At 45.3% G+C, this 26457-nt stretch overlaps 3 protein-coding genes across 6 annotated transcripts in view; 1 reads left to right on the forward strand and 2 right to left on the reverse strand.

Annotated features, from left to right (window-relative positions):
- TKT (transketolase) overlaps positions 1 to 26457 on the reverse strand; it is a 643634-nt gene that overhangs the window by 617121 nt on the left and 56 nt on the right. The window lies entirely within an intron of this gene.
- Positions 39 to 20391, forward strand: IL17RB (interleukin 17 receptor B). Of its 3 annotated transcripts, XM_050781097.1 has the most exons (11): positions 39 to 136; positions 2175 to 2199; positions 3166 to 3306; positions 5505 to 5632; positions 6346 to 6472; positions 8566 to 8613; positions 10111 to 10253; positions 10886 to 10960; positions 11972 to 12071; positions 13377 to 13475; positions 19543 to 20391. In XM_050781097.1, exons 1-11 carry the CDS (start codon positions 77 to 79, stop codon positions 20103 to 20105), a joined length of 1509 nt encoding a protein of 502 aa, XP_050637054.1. In that variant the 5' UTR covers positions 39 to 76; the 3' UTR covers positions 20106 to 20391. The 3 variants fall into 3 exon arrangements, with proteins under 3 accessions (XP_050637054.1, XP_050637055.1, XP_050637056.1); XM_050781098.1 differs by lacking the exon at positions 8566 to 8613; XM_050781099.1 differs by lacking the exons at positions 2175 to 2199; positions 3166 to 3306; positions 5505 to 5632.
- ACTR8 (actin related protein 8) overlaps positions 23689 to 26457 on the reverse strand; it is a 616404-nt gene continuing 613635 nt past the window's right edge. For both annotated transcript variants that reach the window (XM_050781087.1, XM_050781086.1), the window contains 3 exons: positions 25946 to 26210; positions 24692 to 24855; positions 23689 to 23900 (listed from right to left, as the gene is read on the reverse strand). In XM_050781087.1, the coding sequence (XP_050637044.1) occupies positions 23757 to 23900; positions 24692 to 24855; positions 25946 to 26210 (573 nt within the window). In that variant the 3' untranslated portion in view covers positions 23689 to 23756. The remainder of the gene's footprint in view (positions 23901 to 24691; positions 24856 to 25945; positions 26211 to 26457) is intronic.

Here is a 26457-nt window from a genome sequence, read left to right on the forward strand (position 1 = left end):
GAGAAGGGGCGGCCCCGGAGCGCCGGGATAAGAGCGCAGCGTGCGGGTAGCCTGGATCCAGCGCAGTGGTCCGGCGATGTCGCTCGTGCTGCTGACCCTGGCCGCGCTGTGCAGGAGCGCCGTACCCCGAGAGCCGGTAAGCCGCCTTCAGCACCCCTTACCCCATCTCCCGGCACTCGAGCCTAGATCCTGACGTCGTCTGACCCGCCACTCCAGGCTGTCCCGAAGGCGTGCGCGGACCGCCGGCTCGAGGGGCATGCCTACACCCTCGGGGGCAGCCCCGGACATCGGCGTCAGGCTGCTTGAGTCAGGGGAGTGGGAATCAGACAGACCCGGTCTCAGATGCCCCCTGTACTGTTGGTTCTGTCATTTCTGCTCACCAAACTCCAAGTCCTGAACGGTAAAACGAAGGGCAGTACCGAACCCACCAGGGTCTCTTAAGGAATAACGACATGGCCTGCAATTAGCGGCGAAGGGCCTGGCACGTAGTCAGCACTCGTTATTGTTACTTGGGGTCTGCTCACCTGTTGGGGCACAAGAACTGTTTCTCCATTAGGACCCCCTCCCTTTTTGGCCATATTGATTGCCATGTTCATTCGTGAAGACAGTTTCCTTTCTTCCCCAGTGCCCTGAATGATCGAGGGAATCTTCTGGGTCACTGAAGAGAAAACAGTTCATCCCCCAAATAACCTTTGAAATGATACCCCTGCCCTCTTAGAATAGCATATAGCATCAAGCTCCGTAGTCACCTGCTGGTGGACAAACCCCATTCACCGTTTCCTGATGTCTCCAGCTCCTGTCCTTCCCCTCTGTGTCACTTCAGAAGGCCCCTTGACTTTTTGCACTGCAGGAAAGAATTCATCCCTTTTGCTGTAGTTGCTACAAGGCCAACTATTTGAGCTTGGTAGCATTTAGGGTTGTTGCTTGGCTGGTCTCACCGGCCCTTTGATAAGAACTCAGCTCCTGGTATGATGGCTTATTTGTTTAAAATAATAATAATAATAATAATAAAGTCTGGCCGGGTGCAGTGGCTCACGCCTGTAATCCCAGCACTTTGGGGGGCTGAGGCAGCTGGATTGCCTGAGGTCAGGAGTTCAGGACCAGCCTGGCTAACATGGTGAAACTCTGTCTCTACTAAAAATACAAAAAATAGCTGGGCATGGTGGCAGGCATCTGTAATCCCAGCTACTCAGGAGGCTGAGGCAGGAGAATCACTTGAACCTGGGAGCTGGAGGTTGCAGTGAGCTGAGATCTGTGCCACTGCACTCCAGCCTGGGTGACAAAGTGAGACTCTGTCTCAAAAAAAGAAAAAAAAAATCTGATGATATCCCTTAGAGTTCATTTTTTTAAAGATGAATAAATGATTGACAATTTTGCCCAAACTCAAGTCACTCAAACCATCAAAAGTCTTAGGAGGTCTTAGAAGGTGTTTGGAAATGTAGATGCTCCGCAGGGTGTTCCAGAGCTGCTGGACATATCACAATGAGTCTTGTCATTTGAGCTTGCTGCTGGCTAAAGCCTCAGTATTTTAGGTTGAGTAATTTATTCCAGAACCAAAGCACAAATTATTTTTTCTTATGAAAAAACATGAGCAGCTAACTTCAAACGATTTAGTACCAGCCTTTCTTGAACACAAATAATTGCTTATGGTTTCTTTAATTGCTCAGTGAGTCCTTTTGTGTTAGAAGGGGAATATTTTAAAGAACCTGAGGAAAGTACCCTGGACTGCATTCAGAGCTTGCTTTTGTTCATCTCCTTAGCATAGCTACTCCTTAACCTGGGGTAGCCCAGTAAATACTCCAGTCCATCCTAAAATCCTAGAGTTAAACATTAGAGTGTGAAGGGGCCTCACATCAGTCCCAAGTCATCCCCTGCTTGCAGCAGGGAAGGCTGACATCCAGAGATGGATGGAGACCCACCTCTGGTCTTCAGGTGAGGTTATGCACTGGCTTGGGGATCAGGTATACTGATGGCTAATCCATGGCCCATCATAGCCTACAGTGGCGCAGCTTAGTTTCCCCCTAAGCTGTGAAGCAGAACCAGTTCATCTTTTATTGAAAGTTTGTCACTTGTATATGCATGTAAGGGGAAAATGGTGTTCTACCTAATTTGGCAAAGGAGAGCTTGTGGTTTGCCGGCTTCAACATGACGCTTGGTTTTCTTCTCTCCCACAGACCGTTCAGTGTGGCTCTGAAACTGGTAGGTACATTAGAGAATGGGTATTTGGGGCTTTACATTGTAAGCACAGCTGGACTTTTAGGAGGCCTAATATAGGCAATAGGTCATTGAAGACTAGGCACAGGGTGAACCATTGCTTTATTGGCTGTTGCAGACGAAGTCTCTGTCTGCTCAAAGCAGAGCTCTGGGGCTCCGTGGGAATGAAGACGTGTTTCAGACAGGCTCGCCTCCTGGCCAGTCAGGGTAGGACTTGCCATATAAGGTGGAAAGTGATGCCTGCCACTCTACAGAGGAAGATCGAGGGCGTGAAAGGCATGTCACTTAGAGTTGGGACCGAGAAGCAAATGTTTCATAGGAGAGCGGGGGTTTGAGATGGTGACATTTGAAGAATGGGTAGGCTTCTGCCCAAAAAATGTGAGTGGAGAGAGTGAGCTGGAGGAGAGATGGCACCAGCAAAGGTTAGGAGGTGGGAAAGTGGGGGTTGTGTGGGCCAACTGCCTGGAATCCAGGGGCGAGGCCTGAGGAAGGCAGGGCTGACTCTAATAAACATGTCAAATACACTAAATATATACATATGTACATACACAGGCACCTGGAGTGGTCCCAAGTGCTCCATAGGTGGAGGCCAGGAGGCTGAGAGTACTTAGAGCAACATTATCTCAGCTATAAATCAACCAGCACTAAGAAACATTTGGCCTTAGCAGGAAGAACTGAGGAATTGTGTCAGGCGTGGTGGCTTATACCTATAATCCCAGCACTTTGGGAGGCTGAGGCGGGAGGATCATTTGAGGCCAGGAGTTTGAGATCATTTTAGGCAACAGAGTGAGACCCCACCTCTACAAAAAACCAATTTTTTTAATTTAAAAAAAAAAAAGAAGTGAGGAATTGTGAATGGGGGAAGGTTTGGGGTGAGTCACTGAGAGGAGATGGCATGGCATCAGATTGGGCCGGGAAGGAGAGTGTCATGGAAGTCTTGCCTTTTCCCAGGGCCGTCTCCAGAGTGGATGCTACAACATGATCTAACCCCTGGAGACTTGAGGGACCTCCGAGTAGAACCTGTTAAAACTAGTGTTGCAACAGGGGACTATTCAATTTTGATGAATGTAAGCTGGGTACTCCGGGCAGATGGTAAGTTTGCATCTATCAGAGATAAGGCCCAAAATGTCTGCTAAATCAGAAATGTGCAGGCTATATGAACCATTAATTCCCCTCCTAGGCATAACCAACAGAAATACATGCATACATGCACCAAAAGCCACATACTAGGATGATCTAGTAACACTACTCATAACTGGCAACATTAGAAAGCACTCAAATGCCCAACGGTAGAAAGGAATCACCAAATAAATTCCGTTACAGCAACAAGAATGAATGATCTGTAACTACATATAACAATATGGATGAATGTCACAAACATAAGAAGGCAGATTCAAAAGAGTTTGTACATTGATATCTGTGTGCATGCCTGCAGGCATACATGCCATATGATCCCATTTACAGAAAGTGCCAAACAGACAAAACCAATCTACTGGTTAGAAGTCAGGAGAGTGGCCAGGAGTGGTGGCTCATGCCTGTAATCCCAGCACTTTGGGAGGCCGAGGTTGATGGATCACTTGAGGCCGGGAGTTTGAGACCAGCCTGGCCAACATGGCAAAACCCCGTCTCTACTAAAAATACAAAAATTAGCCAGGTGTGGTGTTGTGCACCTGTAATCCCAGCTACTCGGGAGGCTGAGGCACGAGAATCGCTTGAACCCAGGAGGTAGAGGTTGCAGTGAGCTGAGATCGCACCACTGCACTCCAGCCTGGGCAACAGAGTGAAACTCCGTCTCAAAAAAAACAAAACAAGACAAAAAAACCCAAAAACCCAGGCGCAGTGGCTCACACCTATAATCCCAGTACTCTGGGAGGCCAAGATGGGTAGATTACTTGAGGTTAGGAGTTCAAGACCAGCCTGGCCAACATGGTGAAACTCCGTCTCCACTAAAAATACAAAAAATTAGGCAGGCATGGTGGCACATGCCTGTTATACTAGCTACTTTGGAGGCTGAGGCAGGAGAATAACTTGAACCCAGGAGGTGGAGGTTGCAATGAGTCAAGACTGCGCCATTGCACTCCAGCCTGGGTGACAGACTGTCTCAAAAAAAAAAAAAAAGTCAGGATAGTGGTTCCTGCTGGGGTAGGAGTGACTGAAAGGAAGCGCGAGGGGCACACCTGAGGGAGTTTCTGAACCTGCATACTGGTTGCGTGAGTGTCCTGATGCAGCAGGTGGTACACTTATGATCTGTGTACTTTTCTGTGTATGTACTTCATGGAAGAAGATAAGGTAAGGCCTGAGATGATTTCCCCCACTCTACTCCTGTTTAGGGAAAGCACTGGCTTAGATAGATTACTTTTCTACTTCCCAGATGACATCATGAAGCTTTTGGCATTTCCCCAAGATTACGCTGCAAGGCACCATGTGAGTTCTTTCAGTGAGCTACTCCTGGGATCCTAATGCCCATCCTTTTGGTTTCCATCTGCTAAATTCAGATTGGAAAAAAGTCTACCCAGTCAAGAATCCATGAGTACCAGGCACAGAGAGAGGAGTCACCTACAGTCTCCACCCAGGAGGATTCAGAGGGGTAGGGGAGGCAGACACAGGCACAATGTCAGGGGAGTCCCAGAAGGGAGCTATGCTTCATCTGAGTGGGATAGGGTGAGAGGAGCGGGAAAGGGGCCCTGGTGAGGTTGCTTTAGGTGAGATGCGGCCATAAGCGTTTGGGCCCTTACCTGGCACAGAGTGAGCTTTTTGTCAGCTGTGGTTATATGCTGTGGTGCATGAGTGAGTTGGGCTTTAAAGGAGTGAGACTTGAAGAGGTAGATAATGGGAGGAAAGGACCTTCAGGGAGAAGAATCAGCATGGATAAAGGTGCAGTCGGAACAGGTGTGGTTTGGTGATGACACTCTTGGAGGGTCTTTGTGGGTCTCCCTGAGGCCAGCCTGTTCCTCTTAAAAGAGACCCAGAATAGTGCAGAGCGATAGCCACCTTTGCAGGCATCCTATGAAATTCAAGCTGACCTGTGAGGAGGAGGGAGCTTGGGCTTTGGCATCTGAATTCATATCTGCTGCTTGCTGATGAGCTTTGTAAGTTTAAGCAGAGCTCCCTGAAACTTCCTAAGACTCACGAACCCCATCTATAAACTGGAGACAGTGGTGCCTACCTTTCAATACTACTGTGAATATGAACTAAGACATAAAGTAAAGCATGCTAGTAAAATATCTAGTATCAAGTCAGCCACACAGCAAGTGCTAAATAAACCAATGCCCTCTTGCCTATCTCGGCAGCCAGCATCCGCTTGTTGAAGGCCACCAAGATTTGTGTGACTGGCAAAAGCAACTTCCAGTCCTACAGCTGTGTGAGGTGCAATTACACGGAGGCCTTCCAGACTCAGACCAGACCCTCAGGTGGTAAAGTAAGCACTTTTTTGTTTTTTGAGATATGATCTTGTTCTGTCACCCAGGCTGGAGTGCAGTGGTGCGATCATGGCTCACTGTGACCTCAATCTCCTAGGCTCAAGCGATCCTTCTACCTCAGCCTCCCAAGCAGCTGGGACTACAGGCATGAGCCACCAGACCTGGTTAATTTTGTAGTTTTTGTAGAGAGGGGTTTCACTGTGTTGCTGGTCTTGAATTCCTGGGCTCAAGCGATCTGCCTGCCTCAGCCTCCCAAAGTGCTGGGATTACAGGTATGAGCCACTGCATCCGGGCATAGGCACTTTTATGTATTTGGCTAATTGTTGCTGAAAGCTAGGCCCTTTGTTTGGGGAGCATGGATGATGTGCTGCTCACACAGGCTGGTAAATAGCTATGACTCAGAGCTTAGAGCAAGATCCCTCGGTTCAAATCCCATTGTCGGCTACTTCTCTGTTTTGTGCCTTTGGTAAGTCAGCATCTCTGGGCCTCAGTTTTTCCCTCCCAGCCGAGGGAAGAGAACTGGATTTAAAACTTTATACCTCTCTGATTCTGTAAATTGTGTAGTGCTCATTCCCTAAGTAGGCATTGGTTGGAGACCTAAGTTTTCACAGAATAAGTAATGAAATACAAACTAAAAGGGCAACACACTAAGGTATACTGTTTCTGTATTGCAGTGTTTTGGGAATTGAGAGTTCCTTGCTTTGCCTTTCAGTGGACGTTTTCCTACATCGGCTTCCCTGTAGAGCTGAACACAGTCTATTTCATTGGGGCCCATAATATTCCTAATGCAAATATGAATGAAGATGGCCCTTCCATGTCTGTGAATTTCACCTCACCAGGTAAACTTCTTCACTCGTTTATTATTCTTTGTCTTGCTGGGATGCCTGCTTTGGGATATTATAGAGAGAGCCCAGGGAACCCTGGATAAGGCTTTTGGCCTTGCTAAGTCTCAGTTCCCTTATCTAAAGCATGGACACAGTAGTAACCATACTTTACCCACAGAGCAGAGAGGATAAAGTCAGGTAAAATGTAGAGAAAAGCCTGTTCCTGTGTGCCAGGCACTGTGCTGAATACTTGACATGCATCATCTCACTTAAGCATCCCAGCAACCCCAAGGTTGGGATAGCTGCATTTTACAGATGAAGAAACTGAGAGGTTAAGTCACTTTCCCTGGGTTATACACACAGTAAAAGTGAAGCTGACATTCACACTCTAGTCCTTCTAAAGCAATGCAGCTGAGCCACTCTTTATATCACTGATGCAAAATGTTTATTCGTTCCAATCTCAGCTTTCTAGGATGGGCTGCCTATGGCTGGGCCTCTGAGGATCCACAGACTCCAGTTGGCTTGTCCATGAGAGGCAGGGTGGTCCCGAGTTGGATGCTGGGCCCTTGCCCCAGCTCTGTGACACAGGACCAGTTCTCTGGTACGACAGCTGCAATGTCACACACAGGGATGTGATGAGGATAAGACAGGATGGTGTGTGTGAAGGGTCCGTCTGAGCCGAGTCACCCTTTCCATACCCCTATCCTGTCATCTGTCACAGGCAAGGCATCAAAGCCAAACGGGTGATTTCCAATTCACTGCTGGTCTTGGAGATTGTGGTCCAGGGTGTTTTTGCTGCTGCACCATTTACTACACGTGGTTTCCAGCTTTCTTGATGAGAGCAAACCTCATTTTGTTTTCAAATAAGCTTTTTTATTTTGGAATTGTTTTATTATTTATTTATTTATTTATTTTTTAGACGGAGTTTCACTCTTGTCACCCAGGCTGTAGTGCAATGGCACCATCTCAGTTCACTGCAACCTCTGCCTCTTGGGTTTAAGTGATTCTCCTGCCTCAGCCTCCCGAGAAGCTGGGATTACAGGCATGCGCCACCATGCCCAGCTAATTTTTGTATTTTTAGTTGAGACGGGGTTTCACTGTGATGGCCAGTCTAGTCTCGAACTTCTGACCTCGCGTGATCTGCCCACCTTGGCCTCCCAAAGTGCTGGGATTACAGGAGTGAGCCACTGTGCCCAGCCTTATTTTGGAATAATTTTAGATTTACAGAAAAGTTGCAAAGATAGTACAAAGAGTTTCCATATACCTCTCACCCAGCTTCTCCTATTATTAGCATCTTATATTACCATGATACATTTGTCAAAACTAAGAAACCAATGTTAGTAAATGTCTGTTAACTAGACTCCAGACTTTATTTGGATTTCACCTGCTTTTTCATGAATATCCTCTTTCTGTTCCAGTTGCAGTTAGTCCCTGTGTGTCTCTCCTCTGGTCTGTAACAGTTTCTTAGTCTTTGTTTTTCAGAATCTTGATGGTCTTGAGTTCTGACCAGGCATCCTATAGAATGTCCCCCAGTTTGGGTTTGTCTCGTGATTAGACAAGGAATTCATATCACAGAGGTGCCGGGCCCTTCTTATCGCATCCCATCAGGGGTGCATGGCACCCACATGACACCAGGCTGGGGGTCACCATCAACACTAGATTTACGTGGGGCCTGCCAGGCTTCTCCATGTAAATCTACTGGTTTTCCCAACTCTCGTTTTTGGAAACAAGTCACTAATTCTACCCCACCCGGGGGTGAGGGTATGGGAGTATTAGTCTTCACGTCCTAGAAGGGGCAGCGTCTACAGATACTACCAAATGTCATTTTCAAACGATGGATGGTTTTCGAGTCTTCTCTTAGGGATCAAAGACACTGTTCTGATAGAGGCTGTATTTAAATTACACTCTGGTTATCATGTCATGGGCGGATGTCTCCTGTTTAACAGTATAATGTTAGAGCCCCATTTGAATTTGCCATCTTACATGTGCAATGTTTTGACAATTTGTTACAGGTGTGGCATGTGTATGTGGGTGTGCACTTGTTGGCAAAGGGGGTGGGGCAGAGATAGCTTTTTCTAAAATGTAAAAACTTTCATTCAAATTTACAGGCTGCCTAGACCACATAATGAAATATAAAAAAAAGTGTGTCAAGGCCGGTAAGTAAATACAGCATTTGCTTCTTTTTTTATTTGAAGAAACTTGTAACTTGAGGCAGCATAGCTCTCTTCATCTTTGCACAGATGAAGAAACTGAGCCCTGGGGGAGAGTCGCATATCCAAGGCACCCCCGACGGTGGCGACAGAAGCACCTAGGGCTCCTGATCTCCAGCAAGCACTTTGCCCACTGAGTGGAGCAGCCTGTCCAGAAAGGGGTAGACCCTCAGTACATTTACATAGTGGAGCAACAGTCACAAAGAACCACCCCCACCCCCTTGGGTAACAACATTTTAGCCCAAGTGGCTCAGCAGTGCCAAAGGCTCTTCCTGATTGACTGGAGTCCTATGAGCCCTTCCACCAGCTCAGACACCAGCACCGTCCACCTGTGGCCATGGGGACCCTAAGAACCTTCTGTTTGGATTAGCAAACATTCAAGGTGGCAGTGAGTTCGCTGAAGGACTGCCCCACAAGTATGCTCTCAACTTGTGTCCCCAAAGAGGATCACTTTTCACAGGCTAGTGAATTTTACCCCTTAAATTTTGTAATAATCCCCTGTAGGATTATCAGTCCCTAGTGCCCACTTTCCAAGGGTTTGTGTAAATTTCTGAGTAATATAGTGTTGGAAAGCTAACGAGGCTAGTGGTATTTGGATCAGTCCAGAACTTTTAGGCACCCTTCACCGCACAAGGCATCCCTGGTACCCTGTCAGACAGCTGTGCATGCTGTCCTTGCTAGAAGGTGGATTTGGACGCTGGGCTTCCCACCGAGGGTACAGAGAACACTGTAGGTGTGAGGAGGTCAGAGGGCCTTGAAGTCAGTCCTGGACCTGAATTCCTAAAGACAGTTCTGAGCCAGGGCCTGAAATGGTCTCCTCGGTGGAGGAGATAATTTCTGCTATTATACATTGTGTTCCTGGAAATCAACCCAGTCCTTATTTGCAAGTCACATGAATGAAATGACTTTTTCTGCCAGAGCAGACCTATCAGGGTATATCCTCTAAGCTATGAGCCATTTCCTTCTTTCTTTGCATCTAGTGAAGCTGGCAGAATGGTCTGATGGATGAAGCTCCTGGAACACAAAATATTCTAGTGGTTATAGTCCTGATCGTGAATTCACTTGCTCGATAATCTTAGACATGTTTTCTAACCCGTGGCTCCTTCTCCCCATCCTGGGAAGGAGAAAATACTGACCCTATCCCTTAACTCGAAAGAGAGGTTGAAAACAGCAGTGAGTACAGAACCAGTCCATGCCTCCCACCACACTCAGTCCAGGGAAGCTTTTTTAGCAAAGCAGCGACGTACGGATCCCCAAACTGTCTTGGGCAGCAAGTGCTTTGAGACTCTGGAAACAATGATAAAAAGTTCACTGTGTAGCAGCGTCCCTGTCTCTCCAACATTGTTCCTGAGAACTTGGATTCGTTTCCATAAAGCCCTGTGGGGAACTTAAATGAGGGAAGAGTTAGCAAGTTCATCTACATGGTTCTCTCTCAACTCACAGGAAGCCTGTGGGATCCGAACATCACTGCTTGTAAGAAGAATGAGGAGACGGTAGAAGTGAACTTCACAACCAGTCCCCTGGGAAACAGATACATGGCTCTTATCCAACACAGCACCATCATCGGGTTTTCTCAGGTGTCTGAGGTACTTTTTCTCTTCATCCCCTTCACCTCACCCTCCAGCTTTCCTTAGTGCCTTGAAGGAAAATGGGGACAGTATTGTCCAAATGTGCTGGGCTACTTTGATGAATTCAACAGATAAAAACAAATCCCTGTGGGCATCCTGAGAGATGTCACTGTGAACCTCAAGCCACAGAAAGAAAGAAGTCTCCGAAGCAGGAAATGGGCTCTTCTTTACACACGGTCTAGTGAAAGGAGTCCTTTTGGGAAGCAAAGCTGCTTTGCTGGAAGCCTTCAATCTACTCACTCCCGTGCCTCGTAATTCTTTTTTTGCGGGGCGGAGGTTGACACAGGGTTTCACTGTCTCCCAGGCTGGAATGCAGTGGCACAATCACAGCTTACTGCAGCCTCCACCCTCCGGGCTCAAGTGATCCTCCCACCTCAGCCTCCCCAGGTAGTTGGGACTAAAGGCACATGCCACCATGCCAAGCTAATTTTTTCATTTTTAGTAGAGACGGGGTTTCACCATGTTGCCCAGGCTGGTCTCGAACTCCTGGGCTCAAGCCATCTGCCTGCCTCGGCCTCCCAAAGTGTTGGGATTACAGGCATGAGCCCGTGCGCCCGGCACCTCATAATTCTTGACTCTGTCTCTCTTAGCCATACCAGAACAAACAAACGCGAGCTTCAGTGGTGATTCCAGTGACTGAGGAAAGTGAAGGTGCTATGGTGCAGGTAAAGTTCAGTGAGCTGCTCTGGGGAGGGAAGGGGCATAGAAGAGTTCCACCATTCATTGCTTTTAAGGATGCGTTCTCTCTTGTCAAATGCACTTCTGCCAGCAGACATGAGTTAAGTGGCGTTCATGGGGGCTCTCTCGCTACAGCCTCCACAGGGCTGAGGTCAGGAGGCCGACGTGGCAGTCGTGGTCCCTTTTGCTTGTATTAATGGCTGCTGACCTTCCAAAGCACCTTTTATTTCCATTTTCTGTCACAGACACTCAGCACTCAGGGATAGCAGTACCATTTTACTTTCCCAACCCTTTAACTGCAAGATGAAGCTGCAAAGGGTTTGAAATGGGAAGGTTTGAGTTCCAGGAAGTGTATGAACTCTGGAGAGGGGCTGCCGGTCCTCTCTGGGCCACAGGGGACCCAGCTGAACACAGGAAGTTGGAGCAGTAGGTGCTCCTTCACCTCTCAGTACATCTCTTTCAACTCTAGTTTTTGAGGTGGGGACACAGGAGGTCCAAAGAGTAAGGAGCTTCCGTGCTTCATTCCCTGGAATAAAAAGTGCTCAGACAGGCCAGAGGGGGCAGGCACCAGCCAGGATATGACGGCTGCTACCCTTTTCTGGAGAACCATATACTTCCCTGACTACAGGGACTTGCAAGTCCTAAAGCACTGGCTGAAGGAAGCCAACAGGATCGCTGCTGCTCCTTTTTTCTAGAGGAAATGTTTGTGTATGTGGTAAGATATGACCTAGCCCTTTTAGATAAGGGAACTGGTATGTTAGTAACATGTACAAAGTTTAGGTTCAGACCCCAGGAGTCTTGGGCATGTGGGTCTTGGGTCACTGGTTTTGACTTTAGGGCTTTGTTACAGGTATGTGACCAAGGGGAAAATGTGCGTGACAACACTAGAGGTAGGGGTGAAGCCAGAAAGAAGGGAAGTTTTGGTGGAAGTAGGAGTCATGGTGAGATTTAGCTCTGATACATGGTGTAAACTTTCTGAGCCTCTTGTTTTTCCTCAGCTGACTCCGTATTTTCCTACTTGTGGCAGCGACTGCATCCGACATAAAGGAACGGTTGTGCTCTGCCCACAAACAGGCGTCCCTTTCCCTCTGGATAACAGTAAGTGCTCAGTCACTTCAACCAGATGATCAAAGTGGCTCAGGACACACAGTCATGGCCCCCCACTCAGTATGTGGAAGGGTGTGTATGTGGGTAGTGCAAGGGGTCCCTGCCTGTGTACACTGAACGGAGGTGCAGAGAAAGCTAACAGTGCTGTCCCAGAGAACCTAGAATCTGAGTAAGAACAGGTTTTATTTGTAAAACCACTCATGACTCTTTATAAAGCAGGATACACAAAAGGGAAAAAAAATACACGGTGCAAAATGGATGTTCTGAGTGCCACAAGGATCTGCTGAAAAAAGTCAAAGGTGTACGATGACTGGGTATATATGAGAATGAATATTTCACCGTATTCTGATTCTCTTACCAGTCTCCGTGGCCCAGGATAAGCTGTTGGTGTGGTCACACAGCCAACATTTGGATAACAAATGAGGAATAATGGCACCGCCTCACTGGTGCCTGAGAACAGCATGTTTGGGAAAATGTCTCTGGAGTTAGAGATGTGTTAGCTTTTTCATTACAGATGGAGAAATACAATGTTTACACAACAGACCAGGGGTGGGGTCAAAAGTTGGAAGGCGTCATTAGACTCAGCCAAATGAAGTGAAGACAACCCAGGTGCCTGGCAGTCCTGACTCGTGCGTGGGCAAAGCCTTACAGATTCCTGGGCACTCTGTGCCTGAGCTTACCTGATGTTTCTGTGAGGCGGGTGGCACTACCCTCCATGTATGTCAGTCTAACAAGATGACCTGTAAAAATGCCATCTATACGTGCTACGTATGTAAGCAGTTGTACCGAGAATAACATTAATTCCTTAAAGAACAAAAAAAAACTGGACAGAAACCCTAGTTCCTACTGTGAAAATGCCTGTGCATATCAGGAGAAAGCCAGAGATTTTAGGACTGTTCTTAATATCCTAGGTCCCATATCCCTTTTGAGAATCTAATGCAAGACCTACACACTCTAGGGAAAAAGATATGATTGGCAGACTCTCTAAAGAGCTTCTGACTGATGGTTTTAAAGGCATCTAAACCTCTACAAAGTTGCTGGGCGCGATGACGCATGCCTGTAATCCCAGCTACTTGGGAGGCTGAGGCAGCATTGCTTGAACCTGGGAGGCAGAGGCTGCAGTGAGCCGAGACTGTGCCACTGCACTCCAACCTGGGCGGCAAAGCGAGACTGTCTCAAAACTAAAAAATAATAAAAAATAAATAAACCTCTACAAAGTATACAAAGTCTTAGTTTTTCAATAAGAGATACGTGTGGATTTGTTTTCCAAAGGTGAATAAGCTTTGTTTTCTCCAGACAGAAGCAAGCCGGGAGGCTGGCTGCCTCTCCTCCTGCCATCTCTGCTGGTGGTGACATGGGTGCTAGTGGCAGGGATCTATCTAATGTGGAGGCACGGTAAGGGTTATAATTATTTAAAGACATCCTCATAAGGAAATAACATTTTGAATTTTTTTTTAAAGAAGATTCCTCTGGAGGCAGTCACATGTTGGCGTTTCCCTGAGTTAGATAGCATTTATGTAATACCTTCAAGTGCTCCTATGGAGACTGATACGAGCATCACTGGATTACACATGCCAGGTGAAAGTAGGGTCAGGACTTCCAGATCTTCTGACTGTCCCATTTTTACCAGTACTGAAATGGGCAAAAGATGGCTGATAACAAATTACACTTTACTTGTGATGGTTACTCTATGCTAGTTCCTGTTTTTTAGAAAACAGTTCTTCTGAGGTGTAAGAAAAGCTTTCGCTTGGATTCATACACAGTTGACCCTTGAACAACAGGTTTGGACTGCACAGAGCCACTTATACCTGGAGTTTTTCAATACATACACTGGAAAATTTTTTGGAGATTTGTATCAATTTGAAAAAAAAACTCAGATGAATTTATTTTTCAATTAAAATATTGAAAGAAATTAAGAAAAAGGTATGTCATAAATGCAGAAAATGTATGCAGATCCTAGTCTACTTTATAATTTGCTACCATACCAATAGTTAACTATTTTAACTATTAAAAGTTAAAAATTTATCAAAACTTGGCCAGGCGCGGTGGCTCAAGCCTGTAATCCCAGCACTTTGGGAGGCCGAGGCGGGCGGATCACGAGGTCAGGAGATCGAGACCATCCTGGCTAACACGGTGAAACCGTGTCTCTACTAAAAAAAAATACAAAAAACTAGCCGGGCGAGGTGGCAGGCGCCTGTAGTCCCAGCTACTCGGGGGGCTGAGGCAGGAGAATGGCGTAAACCCGGGAGGCAGAGCTTGCAGTGAGCTGAGATCTGGCCACTGCGCTCCAGCCTGGGCGATAGAGTGAGACTCCATCTCAAAAAAAAAAAAAAAAAAAAATTATCAAAACTTAAACACACACATACCAACTGTACACGGCACCATTCACAGTTGAGACAAACATAAGCATAAAGATGTGGTATTAAATTGTAACTGCATACCATTAACTGCAGTGCGCACTGTCCTGCTGTTAATAATTTCCTAGCCACCTCCTGTTGCTACTGCAGTGAGCTCAAGTGTTGCGAGTATCCACTTAAAACACCATGTGATGCTAATCATCTCCAAACGAGCAGTTTGTCTCTCCAGTAAATTACATATCACAGTAGAAAGTATCTCCAGTGGTTCTCTTGTATTTTTCGTGTTTAGTGCAATATTGTAAACCTTTAATAACACCTTAGGACCCATACCAAGTGCCACTAGTAATGCTGGAAGTGCTCCCAAGAAACAACGTCATGAAAAAAAGAAAAAAAACTTTTTTTTTCCACCACAAGAAAAAAAGCCAAATTGCTTGATATGTACCATAAATGGAGGGTCTGTAGCTGTGATTGGTCACCATTTCAAGATAAATGAATCCAGCATAAGGACCATAGTGAAAAAAGAAAAAAATTAATGAAGCCATCACTATAGCTACACCAGCAGGCATGAAAACCTTGCACATTTTGCAGAATACCTTTTAATCCTGTATTGAAAATGTAGCTTTTATGTGGGTGCAGGATTGCTATAAGAAAGGCATAACTGTAGACTCAAATATGATTTGAGAAAAAGCAAAGTCATTATATGACAACTTAAAGCAAAAGGAAGGTGAAGCATCTAAAGCTGGAGAATTTAATGCCACTAAAGGATGGTTTGATAATTTTAAAAAGTGGGTTGGCTTAAAAACTGTCAAGATAACAGGAGAAGCAGCTTCTGCTGACCAAGAGGCAGCAGATGAGTTCCCAGATGCCATTAAGAAAATCACTGAGGAGAGCCGGGCGCGGTGGCTCACGCCTGTAATCCCAGCACTTTGGGAGGCCGAGGCGGGTGGATCACAAGGTCAGGAGATCGAGACCATGGTGAAACCCCATCTCTACTAAAAATAGAAAAAATTAGCCGGGCGCGGTGGCGGGCGCCTGTAGTCCCAGCTACTCGGGAGGCTGAGGCAGGAGAATGGCGTGAACCCGGGAGGCGGAGCTTGCAGTGAGCTGAGATTGCGCCACTGCACTCCAGCCTGGGCGACAGACCGAGACTCCGTCTCAAAAAAAAAAAAAAAAAAAAAAAAAAGAAAATCACTGAGGAGAAAGGATACCTGCCTGAACAGGTTTTCGGTGCAGATGAAAGTGTCCTCTTCTGGGAAAAAAATGCTACAAAGGACATTGATTAGTAAGGAAGAGAAGCATGCATCAGGATTTAAGGCAGGAAGGGACAGGCTAACTGGACTGCTTTGTGCAAATGCAGTTGGGTTTATGATCAGGACTGGCCTTATCTATAAAGCTGCTAACCCCCTGGCCTTGAAGGGAAAAGATAAACACCAGCTGCCAATCTTTTGATTGTACAATAAGGAGGCCTGGACATTGAGAAAACTTTTTTCTGGATTGGTTCCAATGATACTTTGTCCCTATAGTCACAAGTACCTTCCCAGGAAAGGATTGCCTTTTAAAGTTCTTTTGATATTGGACAATGCCCCCAGCCACCCAGAACCCCACAAGTTCAACACCAAAGTCCTCAGAGTGGTCTCCTTGCCCCCAAACACGTCATCATTTGGCCTCTAGATTGGGAGCCATAAGGACCTTCAAGGCTTATTACACACAGTACTTTATGGAAAGGATTGTCAACACTATGGAAGAGAACCCCAACAGAGAGAACAACATGGAAGTCTGGAAGGATTACATCACTGAAGATGCCATCATTGTGACAGAACAAGCCATGAAAGCCATCAAGCCCGAAACAATAAATTCCTGCAAGAGAAAACTGTCCAGATGATGTGCATGACTTCACAGGATTTACAACACAGCCAATCAAGGAAATCACGAAAGAGATTGTAGATGTGGCAAAAAAGGTGGGGGGTGAAGGGTTTCAAGATGTGGATCTCAGAGAAATTCAAGAGCTAACAGATAACCACACTAGAGGAACGAAGAGAAGAGCAGCAGCGCCAGAAAACAAATTGACATTAAACAATCTCGCAGGTTTCTGATCAGTCAAGACTGCTTTTCACTTCTTTTATAACACAGACCCTTCTATGATACAAGCATTAAACCTAAAGCAAATGGTGGAGGAAGGATTGGTACCATATACAAATATTTTTAGAAAAATGAAAAAGCAAAAAGTCAGAAATGATGATGTATTTCTGTAGTTACACTGAGGCGCCCACCTCTCCAGCCTCGTCTTCCACCTCTTCTGCCTCTGCCACCCCTAAGTCAGCAAGACTAACCCCGTTCTCCTCTTCCTAGTCAGCCTACTCAACTTGAAGATGGCAAGGATAAAGACCTTTCTGATGGTCCACTTCCATTTAATGAATTAGCAAATATCTTTTCGCCTCATGATTTTCTTCCATTTTTTTCTCTAGCTTAATTATAATACAGCACATAATACATATAACATGCAAAATATGTGTTAATTGGCTGTTTGTGTTACTGGCAAGGCTTCCAATCAACAGTAGGCTATTAGAAGTTAAGTTGTGGGAAAATCAAAGGTTATAGGAGATTTTCAACTGCATGCAGGGTCAGTGCCACTCCCCGCCATGTTGTTCAAGGGTCAGCTGTACTCTCTGAGGACTTTACCAGCTTTAAAACATGGAGTATTTGAATACAGAAGCCAGAGCATTTACATACTCTGCTCGAGGCAGAGCTATTAAAAAAACTTCTCCTCCTCTTCTCCATACCTAGAAAAGGAAATACAAATGCATCCTTTGAGTCATTTGTGATGTTGTAACTAGAATGAGATTAACTCCATGCTCTAAGCTAAGAAAGCCACGGGGCACTTGGACCTCAGGAATACTTACAACATTTAGGGATGCTGTCTGACCTGTATTCATTATAGTAGTTTCAAACATGGTTTCTGTTTTATAGCACCATATAGGGCAGAATTCCAGGTAAGTTCCAGGGGCTGAAAAGGGGTGCCACTTAACTTTGGGGACTGTAAAGAAACTACTACCTGCAGGTAGAAGACAGTACAAGCAACTACTGAATTGACCCAACTCAAAATGTGAAGTGCAGAGGCCAAGTGTCCCTGTTCATATACAGCACTAAAAGTACTGAGGTTACAATCACCCACCTCAAACAAAGTATCCTTTTTTTTTTTTTTTCCCCTTGTTCTTGAGACAGGGTCTCACTCTGTTGCCCAGGCTGGAGTGGAATGGCATGATCTTGGCTCACTGCAACCTCCGCCTCCTGGGCTCAAGTGATCCTCCTACCTTAGCCTCCTGAGTAGCTGGGACCACAGGTGCATGCCATCAAGCCCAGCTAATTTTTGTACTTTTTGTAGAGATGGAGTTTCGCCATGTTGCCCTGGCTGGTCTGGAACTCCTGGACTCAAGTGATCTACCAGCCTTGGCTTCTCAAAGTGCTGGGATTACTGGTGTGAGCCACCAAACTGGCCAACAAAATATCTTAAACCTAAAGTTTCTATGAATTTATTTGAAAAGAGAAGGCGGTCGGGCGCGGTGGCTCAAGCCTGTAATCCCAGCACTTTGGGAGGCCGAGATGGGCGGATCACGAGGTCAGGAGATCGAGATCATCCTGGCCTAACACAGTGAAACCCCGTCTCTACTAAAAAGTACAAAAAACGAGCCGGGCGAGGTGGCGGGCGCATGTAGTCCCAGCTACTCAGGAGGCTGAGGCAGGAGAATGGCGTAAACCCGGGAGGCGGAGCTTGCAGTGAGCCAAGATTGCACCACTGCACTCCAGCCTGGGCAACAGAGCGAGACTCCGTCTCAAAAAAAAAAAAAAAAAAAAAAAAAAAGAGAAGGCTTGGTTGAGAGGATTGTTTTAGTGAGAGGGACTTAGAAAATACTGCTTTTAAAATAAGTGTGGGGAAAAGAGAGAGATCAGACTGTTACTGTGTCTATATAGAAAGAAGTAGACATAAGAGACTCCATTTTGTCCTGTATTTGAGATGCTGTTAATCTGTGACCCTACCCCCAACCTTGTCCTTGCAAGAGACACGTGCTGTGGTGACTCAAGGTTTAAGGGATTTTGGGCTGTGCAGGGCGTGCTTTGTTAAACAAGTGCCTGAAGGCAGTATGCTTGTGAAGTCATCGCCATTCTCTTAATCTCAAATTCCCAGGGACACATACACTGCCAAAGGTCGCACACTGCCAAAGGTAGCAGGGACCTCTGCCTAGGAAGGCTAGGTATTGTCCAAGGTTTCTCCCCATGTAATAGTCTGAAATATGGCCTCGTGGGAAGGGAAAGACCTGATCGTCCCCCAGCCTGACACCCGTGAAGGGTCTGTGCTGAGGACTAGTATAAGAGGAAAGAAGGCCTCTTGGCAGTTGAGATAGAGAAAAGCATCTGTCTCCTGCCCGTCCCTGGGCAATGGAACATCTCGGTGTAAAACCTTACTGTATGTTCTGTTTACTGAGAAAGGAGAAAACCGCCTTAGGGCTGAAGGTGGGACGTGCTAGCGGCAGTGCTGCTCTTTATGCACTAAAAAGGTTTATGGAGATGTTTGCATATGCATATCAAGGCATATCCTTAAACTTATTCAATGTCACAGAGATCTTTATTCATACGTCTTACTGCTGACCTCCCTACCATGATCCTATTATCCCGCCACTTCCCTTTTTCTAAGATGGTAAAGATAATGATCAATAAATACTGAGGGAACTCAGAGACCGGTGCTGGCGTGGGTCCTCTGTATGCTGAGCACCAGTCCCCTGGGCCCACTTTTTCTTTCCCTATACTTTGTCTCTGTGTCTCATTTCTTTTCTTAAGTCTCTCGTTCCACCTAACGAGAAACGCCCACAGGTGTGGAGGGGCAGGCCACCCCTTCAAATAAGGTTTAAAAAGTTAAGGTTTAAGCATCAGTGTGTTTCAGGTGATGTGTTCAAAAGGAACATCAGGATGTTTTTCCTTGCTGTCACTAAGGAGGCCCTTGGTGCTCAGCTGACATTCTCTAACAAGGGTTCATTTGTCAGGGATGGTTTACAGAGTGAAAGCCTGCTGTTTACTGTTCACAGATAACAAATGCTTTTTTCCCCTGACAGAAAGGAACAAGATGACTTCCTTTTCTACCACCACACTACTGCCCCCCATTAAGGTTCTTGTGGTTTACCCATCTGAAATATGTTTCCATCACACAATTTGTTACTTCACTGAATTTCTTCAAAACCATTGCAGAAGTGAGGTCATCCTTGAAAAGTGGCAGAAAAAGAAAATAGCAGAGATGGGTCCAGTGCAGTGGCTTGCCACTCAAAAGAAGGCAGCAGACAAAGTTGTCTTCCTTCTTTCCAATGACGTCAACAGTGTTTGCGATGGTACCTGTGCCAAGAGTGAGGGCAGTCCCAGTGAGAACTCTCAAGACCTCTTCCCCCTTGCCTTTAACCTTTTCTGCAGTGATCTAAGAAGCCAGACTCATCTGCACAAATATGTGGTGGTCTACTTTAGAGAGACTGATACCAAAGACAATTATAATGCTCTCAGTGTCTGCCCCAAGTACCACCTCATGAAGGATGCCACTGCTTTCTGTGCAGAACTTCTCCACGTCAAGCAGCAGGTGTCAGCAGGAAAAAGATCGCAAGCCTGCCACAATGGCTGCTGCTCCTTGTAGCCCACCCATGAGAAGCAAGAGACCTTAAAGGCTTCCTACCCCACCAATTACAAGGAAAAAACGTGTGATAATCCTGAAGCTTACTATGCAGCCTACAAATAGCCTTAGTAATTAAAACATTTTATGCCAATAAAATTTTCAAATACTGCTAACTGATGTAGCATTAACTAAAGAAACTACATTTACAACTTCAAAGCTAGATTAGTTTTATACATAGAAATCAATTAGTTTTAATTGAAAACTATAACCATTTTGATAATGCAACAATAAAGTATCTTCCAGCCAAGCATCTAGTCTTGCATAGTCCATGCATTGCAATGTACACAGAACTGTTTAGCTAATATTCTACGTTTAATTAATGAATACCGAATCTAAGAACCCCTCACTGGTTCACTCAATAGCATCTTACGTGAAAAACTTTCTATTACGTGCAAAAAATCATGGTTTTTAAGATAACAAAAGTAGGCAATAAACAAGCTGAACCCACCTTTACTGAACCAGATGATCTAGTATATGTGTAACCACTTGTATTTAGTGTTTGCATAAGACTCCCCTCTACAAACTAGATTCATATCTTGATTCTTGTACAGGTGCCTTTTAACATGAACACCAAAATACATTACCCACAAACTTGTCTACTTTTGCCTAAAGTTACCTATTAGAGGTCACTGTCTTAGTTAAATGAAAATAATTCTTAAGTTGAAAGCCCTCTTGAAGTAACCTTTTTATAAATCAGTTATTATAATGGTTTACTTAAATAAAAAACAGGGCTGGGTGCAATGGCTCATGCCTCCAATGCCAGCACTTTGGCAAGGCCAAGGCAAAAGGATCACTCAAGACCAGACTAGGTCACAAAGCGAGACCTCCATCTCTACAAAAGATTTTAAAAATTAGCTGAGTGTGATGGTGTGAGCCTGTGGTCCCAGCTACTAGGGAGGCTGAGGTGGGAGGATCACTTGAGCCCTGGAGGTCAAGGGTGCAGTAAATGGTGATTGTGCCACTGCACTCCATCCTAGGTGACAGCGAGACCCTGTCTAAAACAAACAAATGAAAAAACCCCCACAGAATGACAGAACACAAAAGATGGTGCATTTTGTCTTCCAACTTTTTACTCTTCTAAAAGCATCTTTAATTTTTTTTTTTTTTTGAGACGGAGTCTCCCTCTCTCAACCAGGCTGGAGTGCAGTGGCGCTCTCTTGGCTCACCATAAGCTCCACCTCCCGGGTTCATGCCATTCTCTTGCCGAAGCCTCCCGAGTAGCTGGGACTACAGGCGCCCGCCACCACGCCAGCTAATTTTTTGTATTTTTAGTAGAGATGGGGTTTCACTGTCTTAGCCAGGATGGTCTTGATCGCCTGACCTCATGATCCGCCCGCCTGGGCCTCCCAAAGTGCTGGGATTACAGGTGTAAGCCTGGCCTAAAAGCATCTTTTTCTTAATGCAGAGGTTACATTATATTAGCATATATGTTTTTTTCTGGGAATGCTTATTTCACACAGCACAATACTGAATCTTCTCTGGAATGTGGATCAATTTCAGATGGATGACTATTAAAATGTGTATATTTGCAGATTACCCTTAAAGGGCCACCTCATGCCTTCTAATTTATGTCTTAAGGATAAAAAATCAAAATGAAGCATAAAATAAAAACTGTGTCCAGCTTTACAAGTGGACACTTAGTAATGGCTGAGGCAATATGTTTAATGTAGCAAATTTCACTTATTTGTCATGATCAGTTTCCACAGTGCTTGTAAGTGCTGGTAGCAGAAGATGGACATGGTTGAGGTCAAACTTGGACCAGAAACCAACTTCCTTTGAATCAGCTCTACCAGTTATAAGAGCAATATGCTGTTAGGTGAAGAACTATTTAACAAGAAATGCATTATGTTTTGTTTTGTTTTTCTGAGACGGAGTCTTGCTCTGTCACCAAGGCTGGAGTGCAGTGGCGGGATCTCGGCTGCAAGCTCTGCCTCCCGGGTTCACACCATTCTCCTGCCTCAGCCTCCCGAGTAGCTGGGACTACAGGCACCCGCCACCACGGCTAATTTATTGCATTTTTAGTAGAGATGGGGTTTCACCATGTTAGCCAGGATGGTCTCGATCTCCTGACCTCGTGATCCACCCGCCTCAGCTGCCCAAAGCGCTGGGATTACAGGCGTGAGCCACCGCGCCCAGCCCAGATACATTATGTTTTTGAAAACAGGCAGCTGATACGAAATTGCATCGAAACACCCCAGAAACATAAATGACATCAATATTCTATAATGTTGTTAACACATTTAAAAAATAAAACATACAATTTTCAAATTGAAGGCACACATCCCAGTTGGTACTGGCAAGTTTAAACTATTTTTAATACTGGTAGACTCTTCATTTGTAACCTACTGAGCAGTTACAGAGGGTACTCCCATTGATACAAAATGCTCTAGTACCGGCATTTCTCCACATCCAGAGATTTTTCTGTATTCCATTCTGATTTCCATCTCTTACCTGTTCCCTGCTTTTGTCCTTCCGTCTCACCCCCATCTCCAGCCTTGATAAGCGAGATGGTGGAAGCAGGTGCCTAGGAGGAAGCAGCAGGAAGCAGCATTTTCCCACTCCTCCCAGAGCGCTGGGCTCCCAGACTGTGTTCCTGTCTCTGGACAATGCCTTCTCTTCCTCCTGGGCTCAGAGGGTTTCACTAGAGCCTGGACCACCAGTGGTAATAGCTGTATTACTTAGATTTTGCTTCAGGATGCTCAGAGGTTAATGTCAACTAATCATACTGAACATCATGAACTCCAGAAGCTTTCACTTAATCCTTCAGGTAAAGGAAAATTGGGGCTTGATGACTAAGTTTGTAGTATTAATAACTACATCAGTCACCATTATCAGTATAACACAAGAACTCTAAATTATACCCAAATCATTTCTATTTAGCTTTAGGAAGAAAACAAGATTTCCTTTTCAGCATTTGTTCTGTTTTGGCCAAATAAAAACTGTTTTCTTTCTTCCTCCAAGCTCACCCTAGGGCATGTCAGATAACAAAAGCTAGTCTGCCCAGCCTTCCATCTTTACCTTTGGAAATCGAGACTTGAATGGGTCCCATTCTTTTTCTGTAATCCAACAGAAAATGAAAAAAACCAAAAACCACCAAAACTTTTTCCCCCTATTTGGGATTCTAAAAGGACATATGAGTCATATCATAAGTGCATTTAACTCAGACAACTTTAGATCCTAATGAAATACTAGACAAGAGAGAGAATGGCATGAGTGGACAGTTCTCCCTCGTCACACACTACCCCTCATGGTTTTATGAGGCTGCCTGCTGATGAGATTCAACGAGCCAACTTAAATGAAGGGCTTCACCACATGAGAAACTTCAATAGCAATGTCTACATCACTGGGGAGTTTATGAGACCCTGAGAGAGGGCAAGAGAGTTTACAACTGAAGAGTAAGTTCCTATTTATTCTCAAATGCCCTGACCAAACTGCTCAAAAGCAGTTTATAATTTCAAACCAGTATCATGTCCTCAACATAAAGTTCAAATTCATTTACTGTCCATGACACTTAAGCATCTAGGTCAATAAATTACAATACATATATTCTGTAAGAGTCTTTTATACCAAGAAGCTTGTTTTTGGTCTTCAGCAGTGACATTTCCTCCCCATTCACCACACAAACGCAGCCCGCTCTCGTAACATGCGGACACCAAAGCGCTGCCACTCTCGCTGATAAATCCACAGTTCCTGTGTTGTATCCAAACAAGCCAACACTGCCCCTCCTTTCCATGCAATCAGTCGGGGGTCCATGTCCTAGAAAAGGGATGAAGACATTTTAGCCTAATCACATAAGATACATACTCAATCATTTACTTGAATATGGGGCCGAGAAAAATCCCTGCTGAGTCAATACCTAGTAAGCCAGGCTTTCAACCTGTATTAAAGACAGTAGTACTTATGAACTACAGGCATCTTTCTCTTTCAATAGCCAAGAAAACTTTTAAATTTTTATAACTAAAGATGCTATTATTTACTACTATTGCACAAATACTGTTTACCCTGTACACAGGAACATATACAAATGACTTATTTATTTCGAAGTTTGAATGGAATAAATAGATCCCCACAATCCCTCCCTCAGGATTAAAAAGAAATAGGAACATTTCCAGGAATTGTTAGTGACATTTAATAAAACACACAAAATCTATTTATAAATTCCTGGGTTTATCTTTCAAGATAGTTCAAACCAAAAAGATCCTTAAACATCATCTGGTCCAGGGACCAGAAGTAGATCCTTCATATAAAAAAGAGATTAAAATGGAGCTGTTCTGGCTGGCAGGGCTTGAGAGCAGTCCGTCCTCCCCTTGCCCAACAAAGGTGGAATTCAGTCATGCTAGTTTGGGAAGCACGGCAGGGGAAAGCAGCAGAAATCCAGTACCTTAGGCCAGAGCACCTTCCACCACATCTATGGCTTGCTTTCCCACTTGCCCTAAGCCCTCAAGAACTCCTCAGACACAAGCCCATGCCTCCTGGGATCTGATCTGTCCACGTACAAGGCTGGTTTCATTTGTATACAGTCCAACTTGCAGAATAAAACAACCTACCTTAGGCCTTGTGATCACATCCACATTTTCAATGATTCGCCTGAACGATGGTGGCATTTTGTTGAGAATTCTGTGCTGCAGAAATTCTTGAGCTTTATGAAACATCAAACCACCTCCCACCACTAGGATGGAGCTGTACATCTTCTTTTTGGTATCATCGGATGCTGAAAAGACAGTGACATCCTCCATGCTTCTCTCCACATCCATAATTCTAGGCCAAGCCACCAACACCTCTTGCTTGGGCAAGTGCAATAGCCTTCTCAAAGATTTCCCTCCAGCCCACCCTCCACACTGCAGCCAGGGGAACCCTACAAAACACAAATGTAGGCGTGTTGCCACGCCACTGAATCCTACTTGCAGGATTAGGATCAAAATTTTTAGCAGTCTGAGTGTGGTGGCTCACGCCTGTAATCCCAGAACTATGGGAGGCCAAGGCGGGTGGATCACCAGGTCAGGAGTTCGAAACCAGCCTGGCCAACATAGTGAAACCCCGTCCCTACTAAAAAGACAAAAATTAGCTGGGAATGGTAGTGTGTGCGCCTATAGTCCCAGCTACTTGGGAGGCTGAGGCAGGAGAATCACTTGAACCCAGGAGGCAGAGGTTATGGTGAGCCGAGATCACGCCATTGCACTCCAGCCTGAGCAAGAGTGAAACTCTGTCTGAAAAAAAAAAAATAAATAAAATATTTAAAGGGACCCACAAGATCCACTATGGGTGGTCCTCATCCGCTTCTCTAGCCTCATCCTCACACTCTGCTTCCCAGCCACATTGATCTTCACAGGCTTCTTCCTCTACCCCATCTGTTACTGCTAACTGACCCCTTTTATCATCCTTTACGTCTCTCTCAAGGGCCACCTTCCTCAAGGAAGCTTTCCCTGCCTCCCACCTTCCATACCATCCCCTAGGGAATAAAGATTCTATGTGAAATTCCTCAAATTATTACACAAATGTGAAATTACCACTAGCAGGTGCTACAAAGTTGAGCTAAAGGATACTGACTGCTCAACAGTACCCTGCCAGTGGTAATTCCACATTTGTGTAATAATTTGACTTATTTTGGCTTCTTCCACTAGGGTATAAACCCATCCTACCTCATTAATGTATTCCCAACACCTGGCAATGCAAGTCAAGTAGGCGCTTAACTGTTTTTCATTGAATATGTTACACTGCGCAAGTATATCCTAGACTGAACTAATTTATTTAACTGCTATCTTGTTTCACTGTTATCTCCCGGTCTCCCCAGATGTGCTTACAACAGCAGTCTATGCTATGAAGGATGGCTTTATCCAGGCCCAGGGCTTTCCCTTCAAACAGCGAGATGGCAGTCTTCCTGGACATCAGTGCAGTGAGGGCCTCCTCGGAATCGTTGCCAGCCATCAGGCCATCTCCCTGTGAGGACCCCAAATCTACTTCTTGGGAATGGAGTCTTTCTGGAAGATCAGAGGACTGGCCACGAAGATCTCCTTCAAATCCAATAGGTTTGGATGCAGACTTTCGGTCAGCAGTAGCTTTTGCAGACTTTAAATCAAAAGGACAATCAAGTAGGTGGTATTACTACAACAGAACACTGTTGATGTTGTCTAGCTAGATCCCTCCCTACCCTACTACTATGCACTAGTATAAAACAAAAGTCACGCAGCAATACAACAACTGCCCAGCACCCATTCCCAGGTAACAGGAATGAGAGACGGTGCACAGATAAAGATGCTCTGACCATTCCAAAGCAGGGTAGCTGCCGGTAGGCAGGGTGGCTCTCAGAACTGTA

The sequence above is a fragment of the Macaca thibetana genome, chromosome 2 (assembly GCF_024542745.1).
Source record: "Macaca thibetana thibetana isolate TM-01 chromosome 2, ASM2454274v1, whole genome shotgun sequence".
Classification (NCBI taxonomy): domain Eukaryota; kingdom Metazoa; phylum Chordata; class Mammalia; order Primates; family Cercopithecidae; genus Macaca; species Macaca thibetana.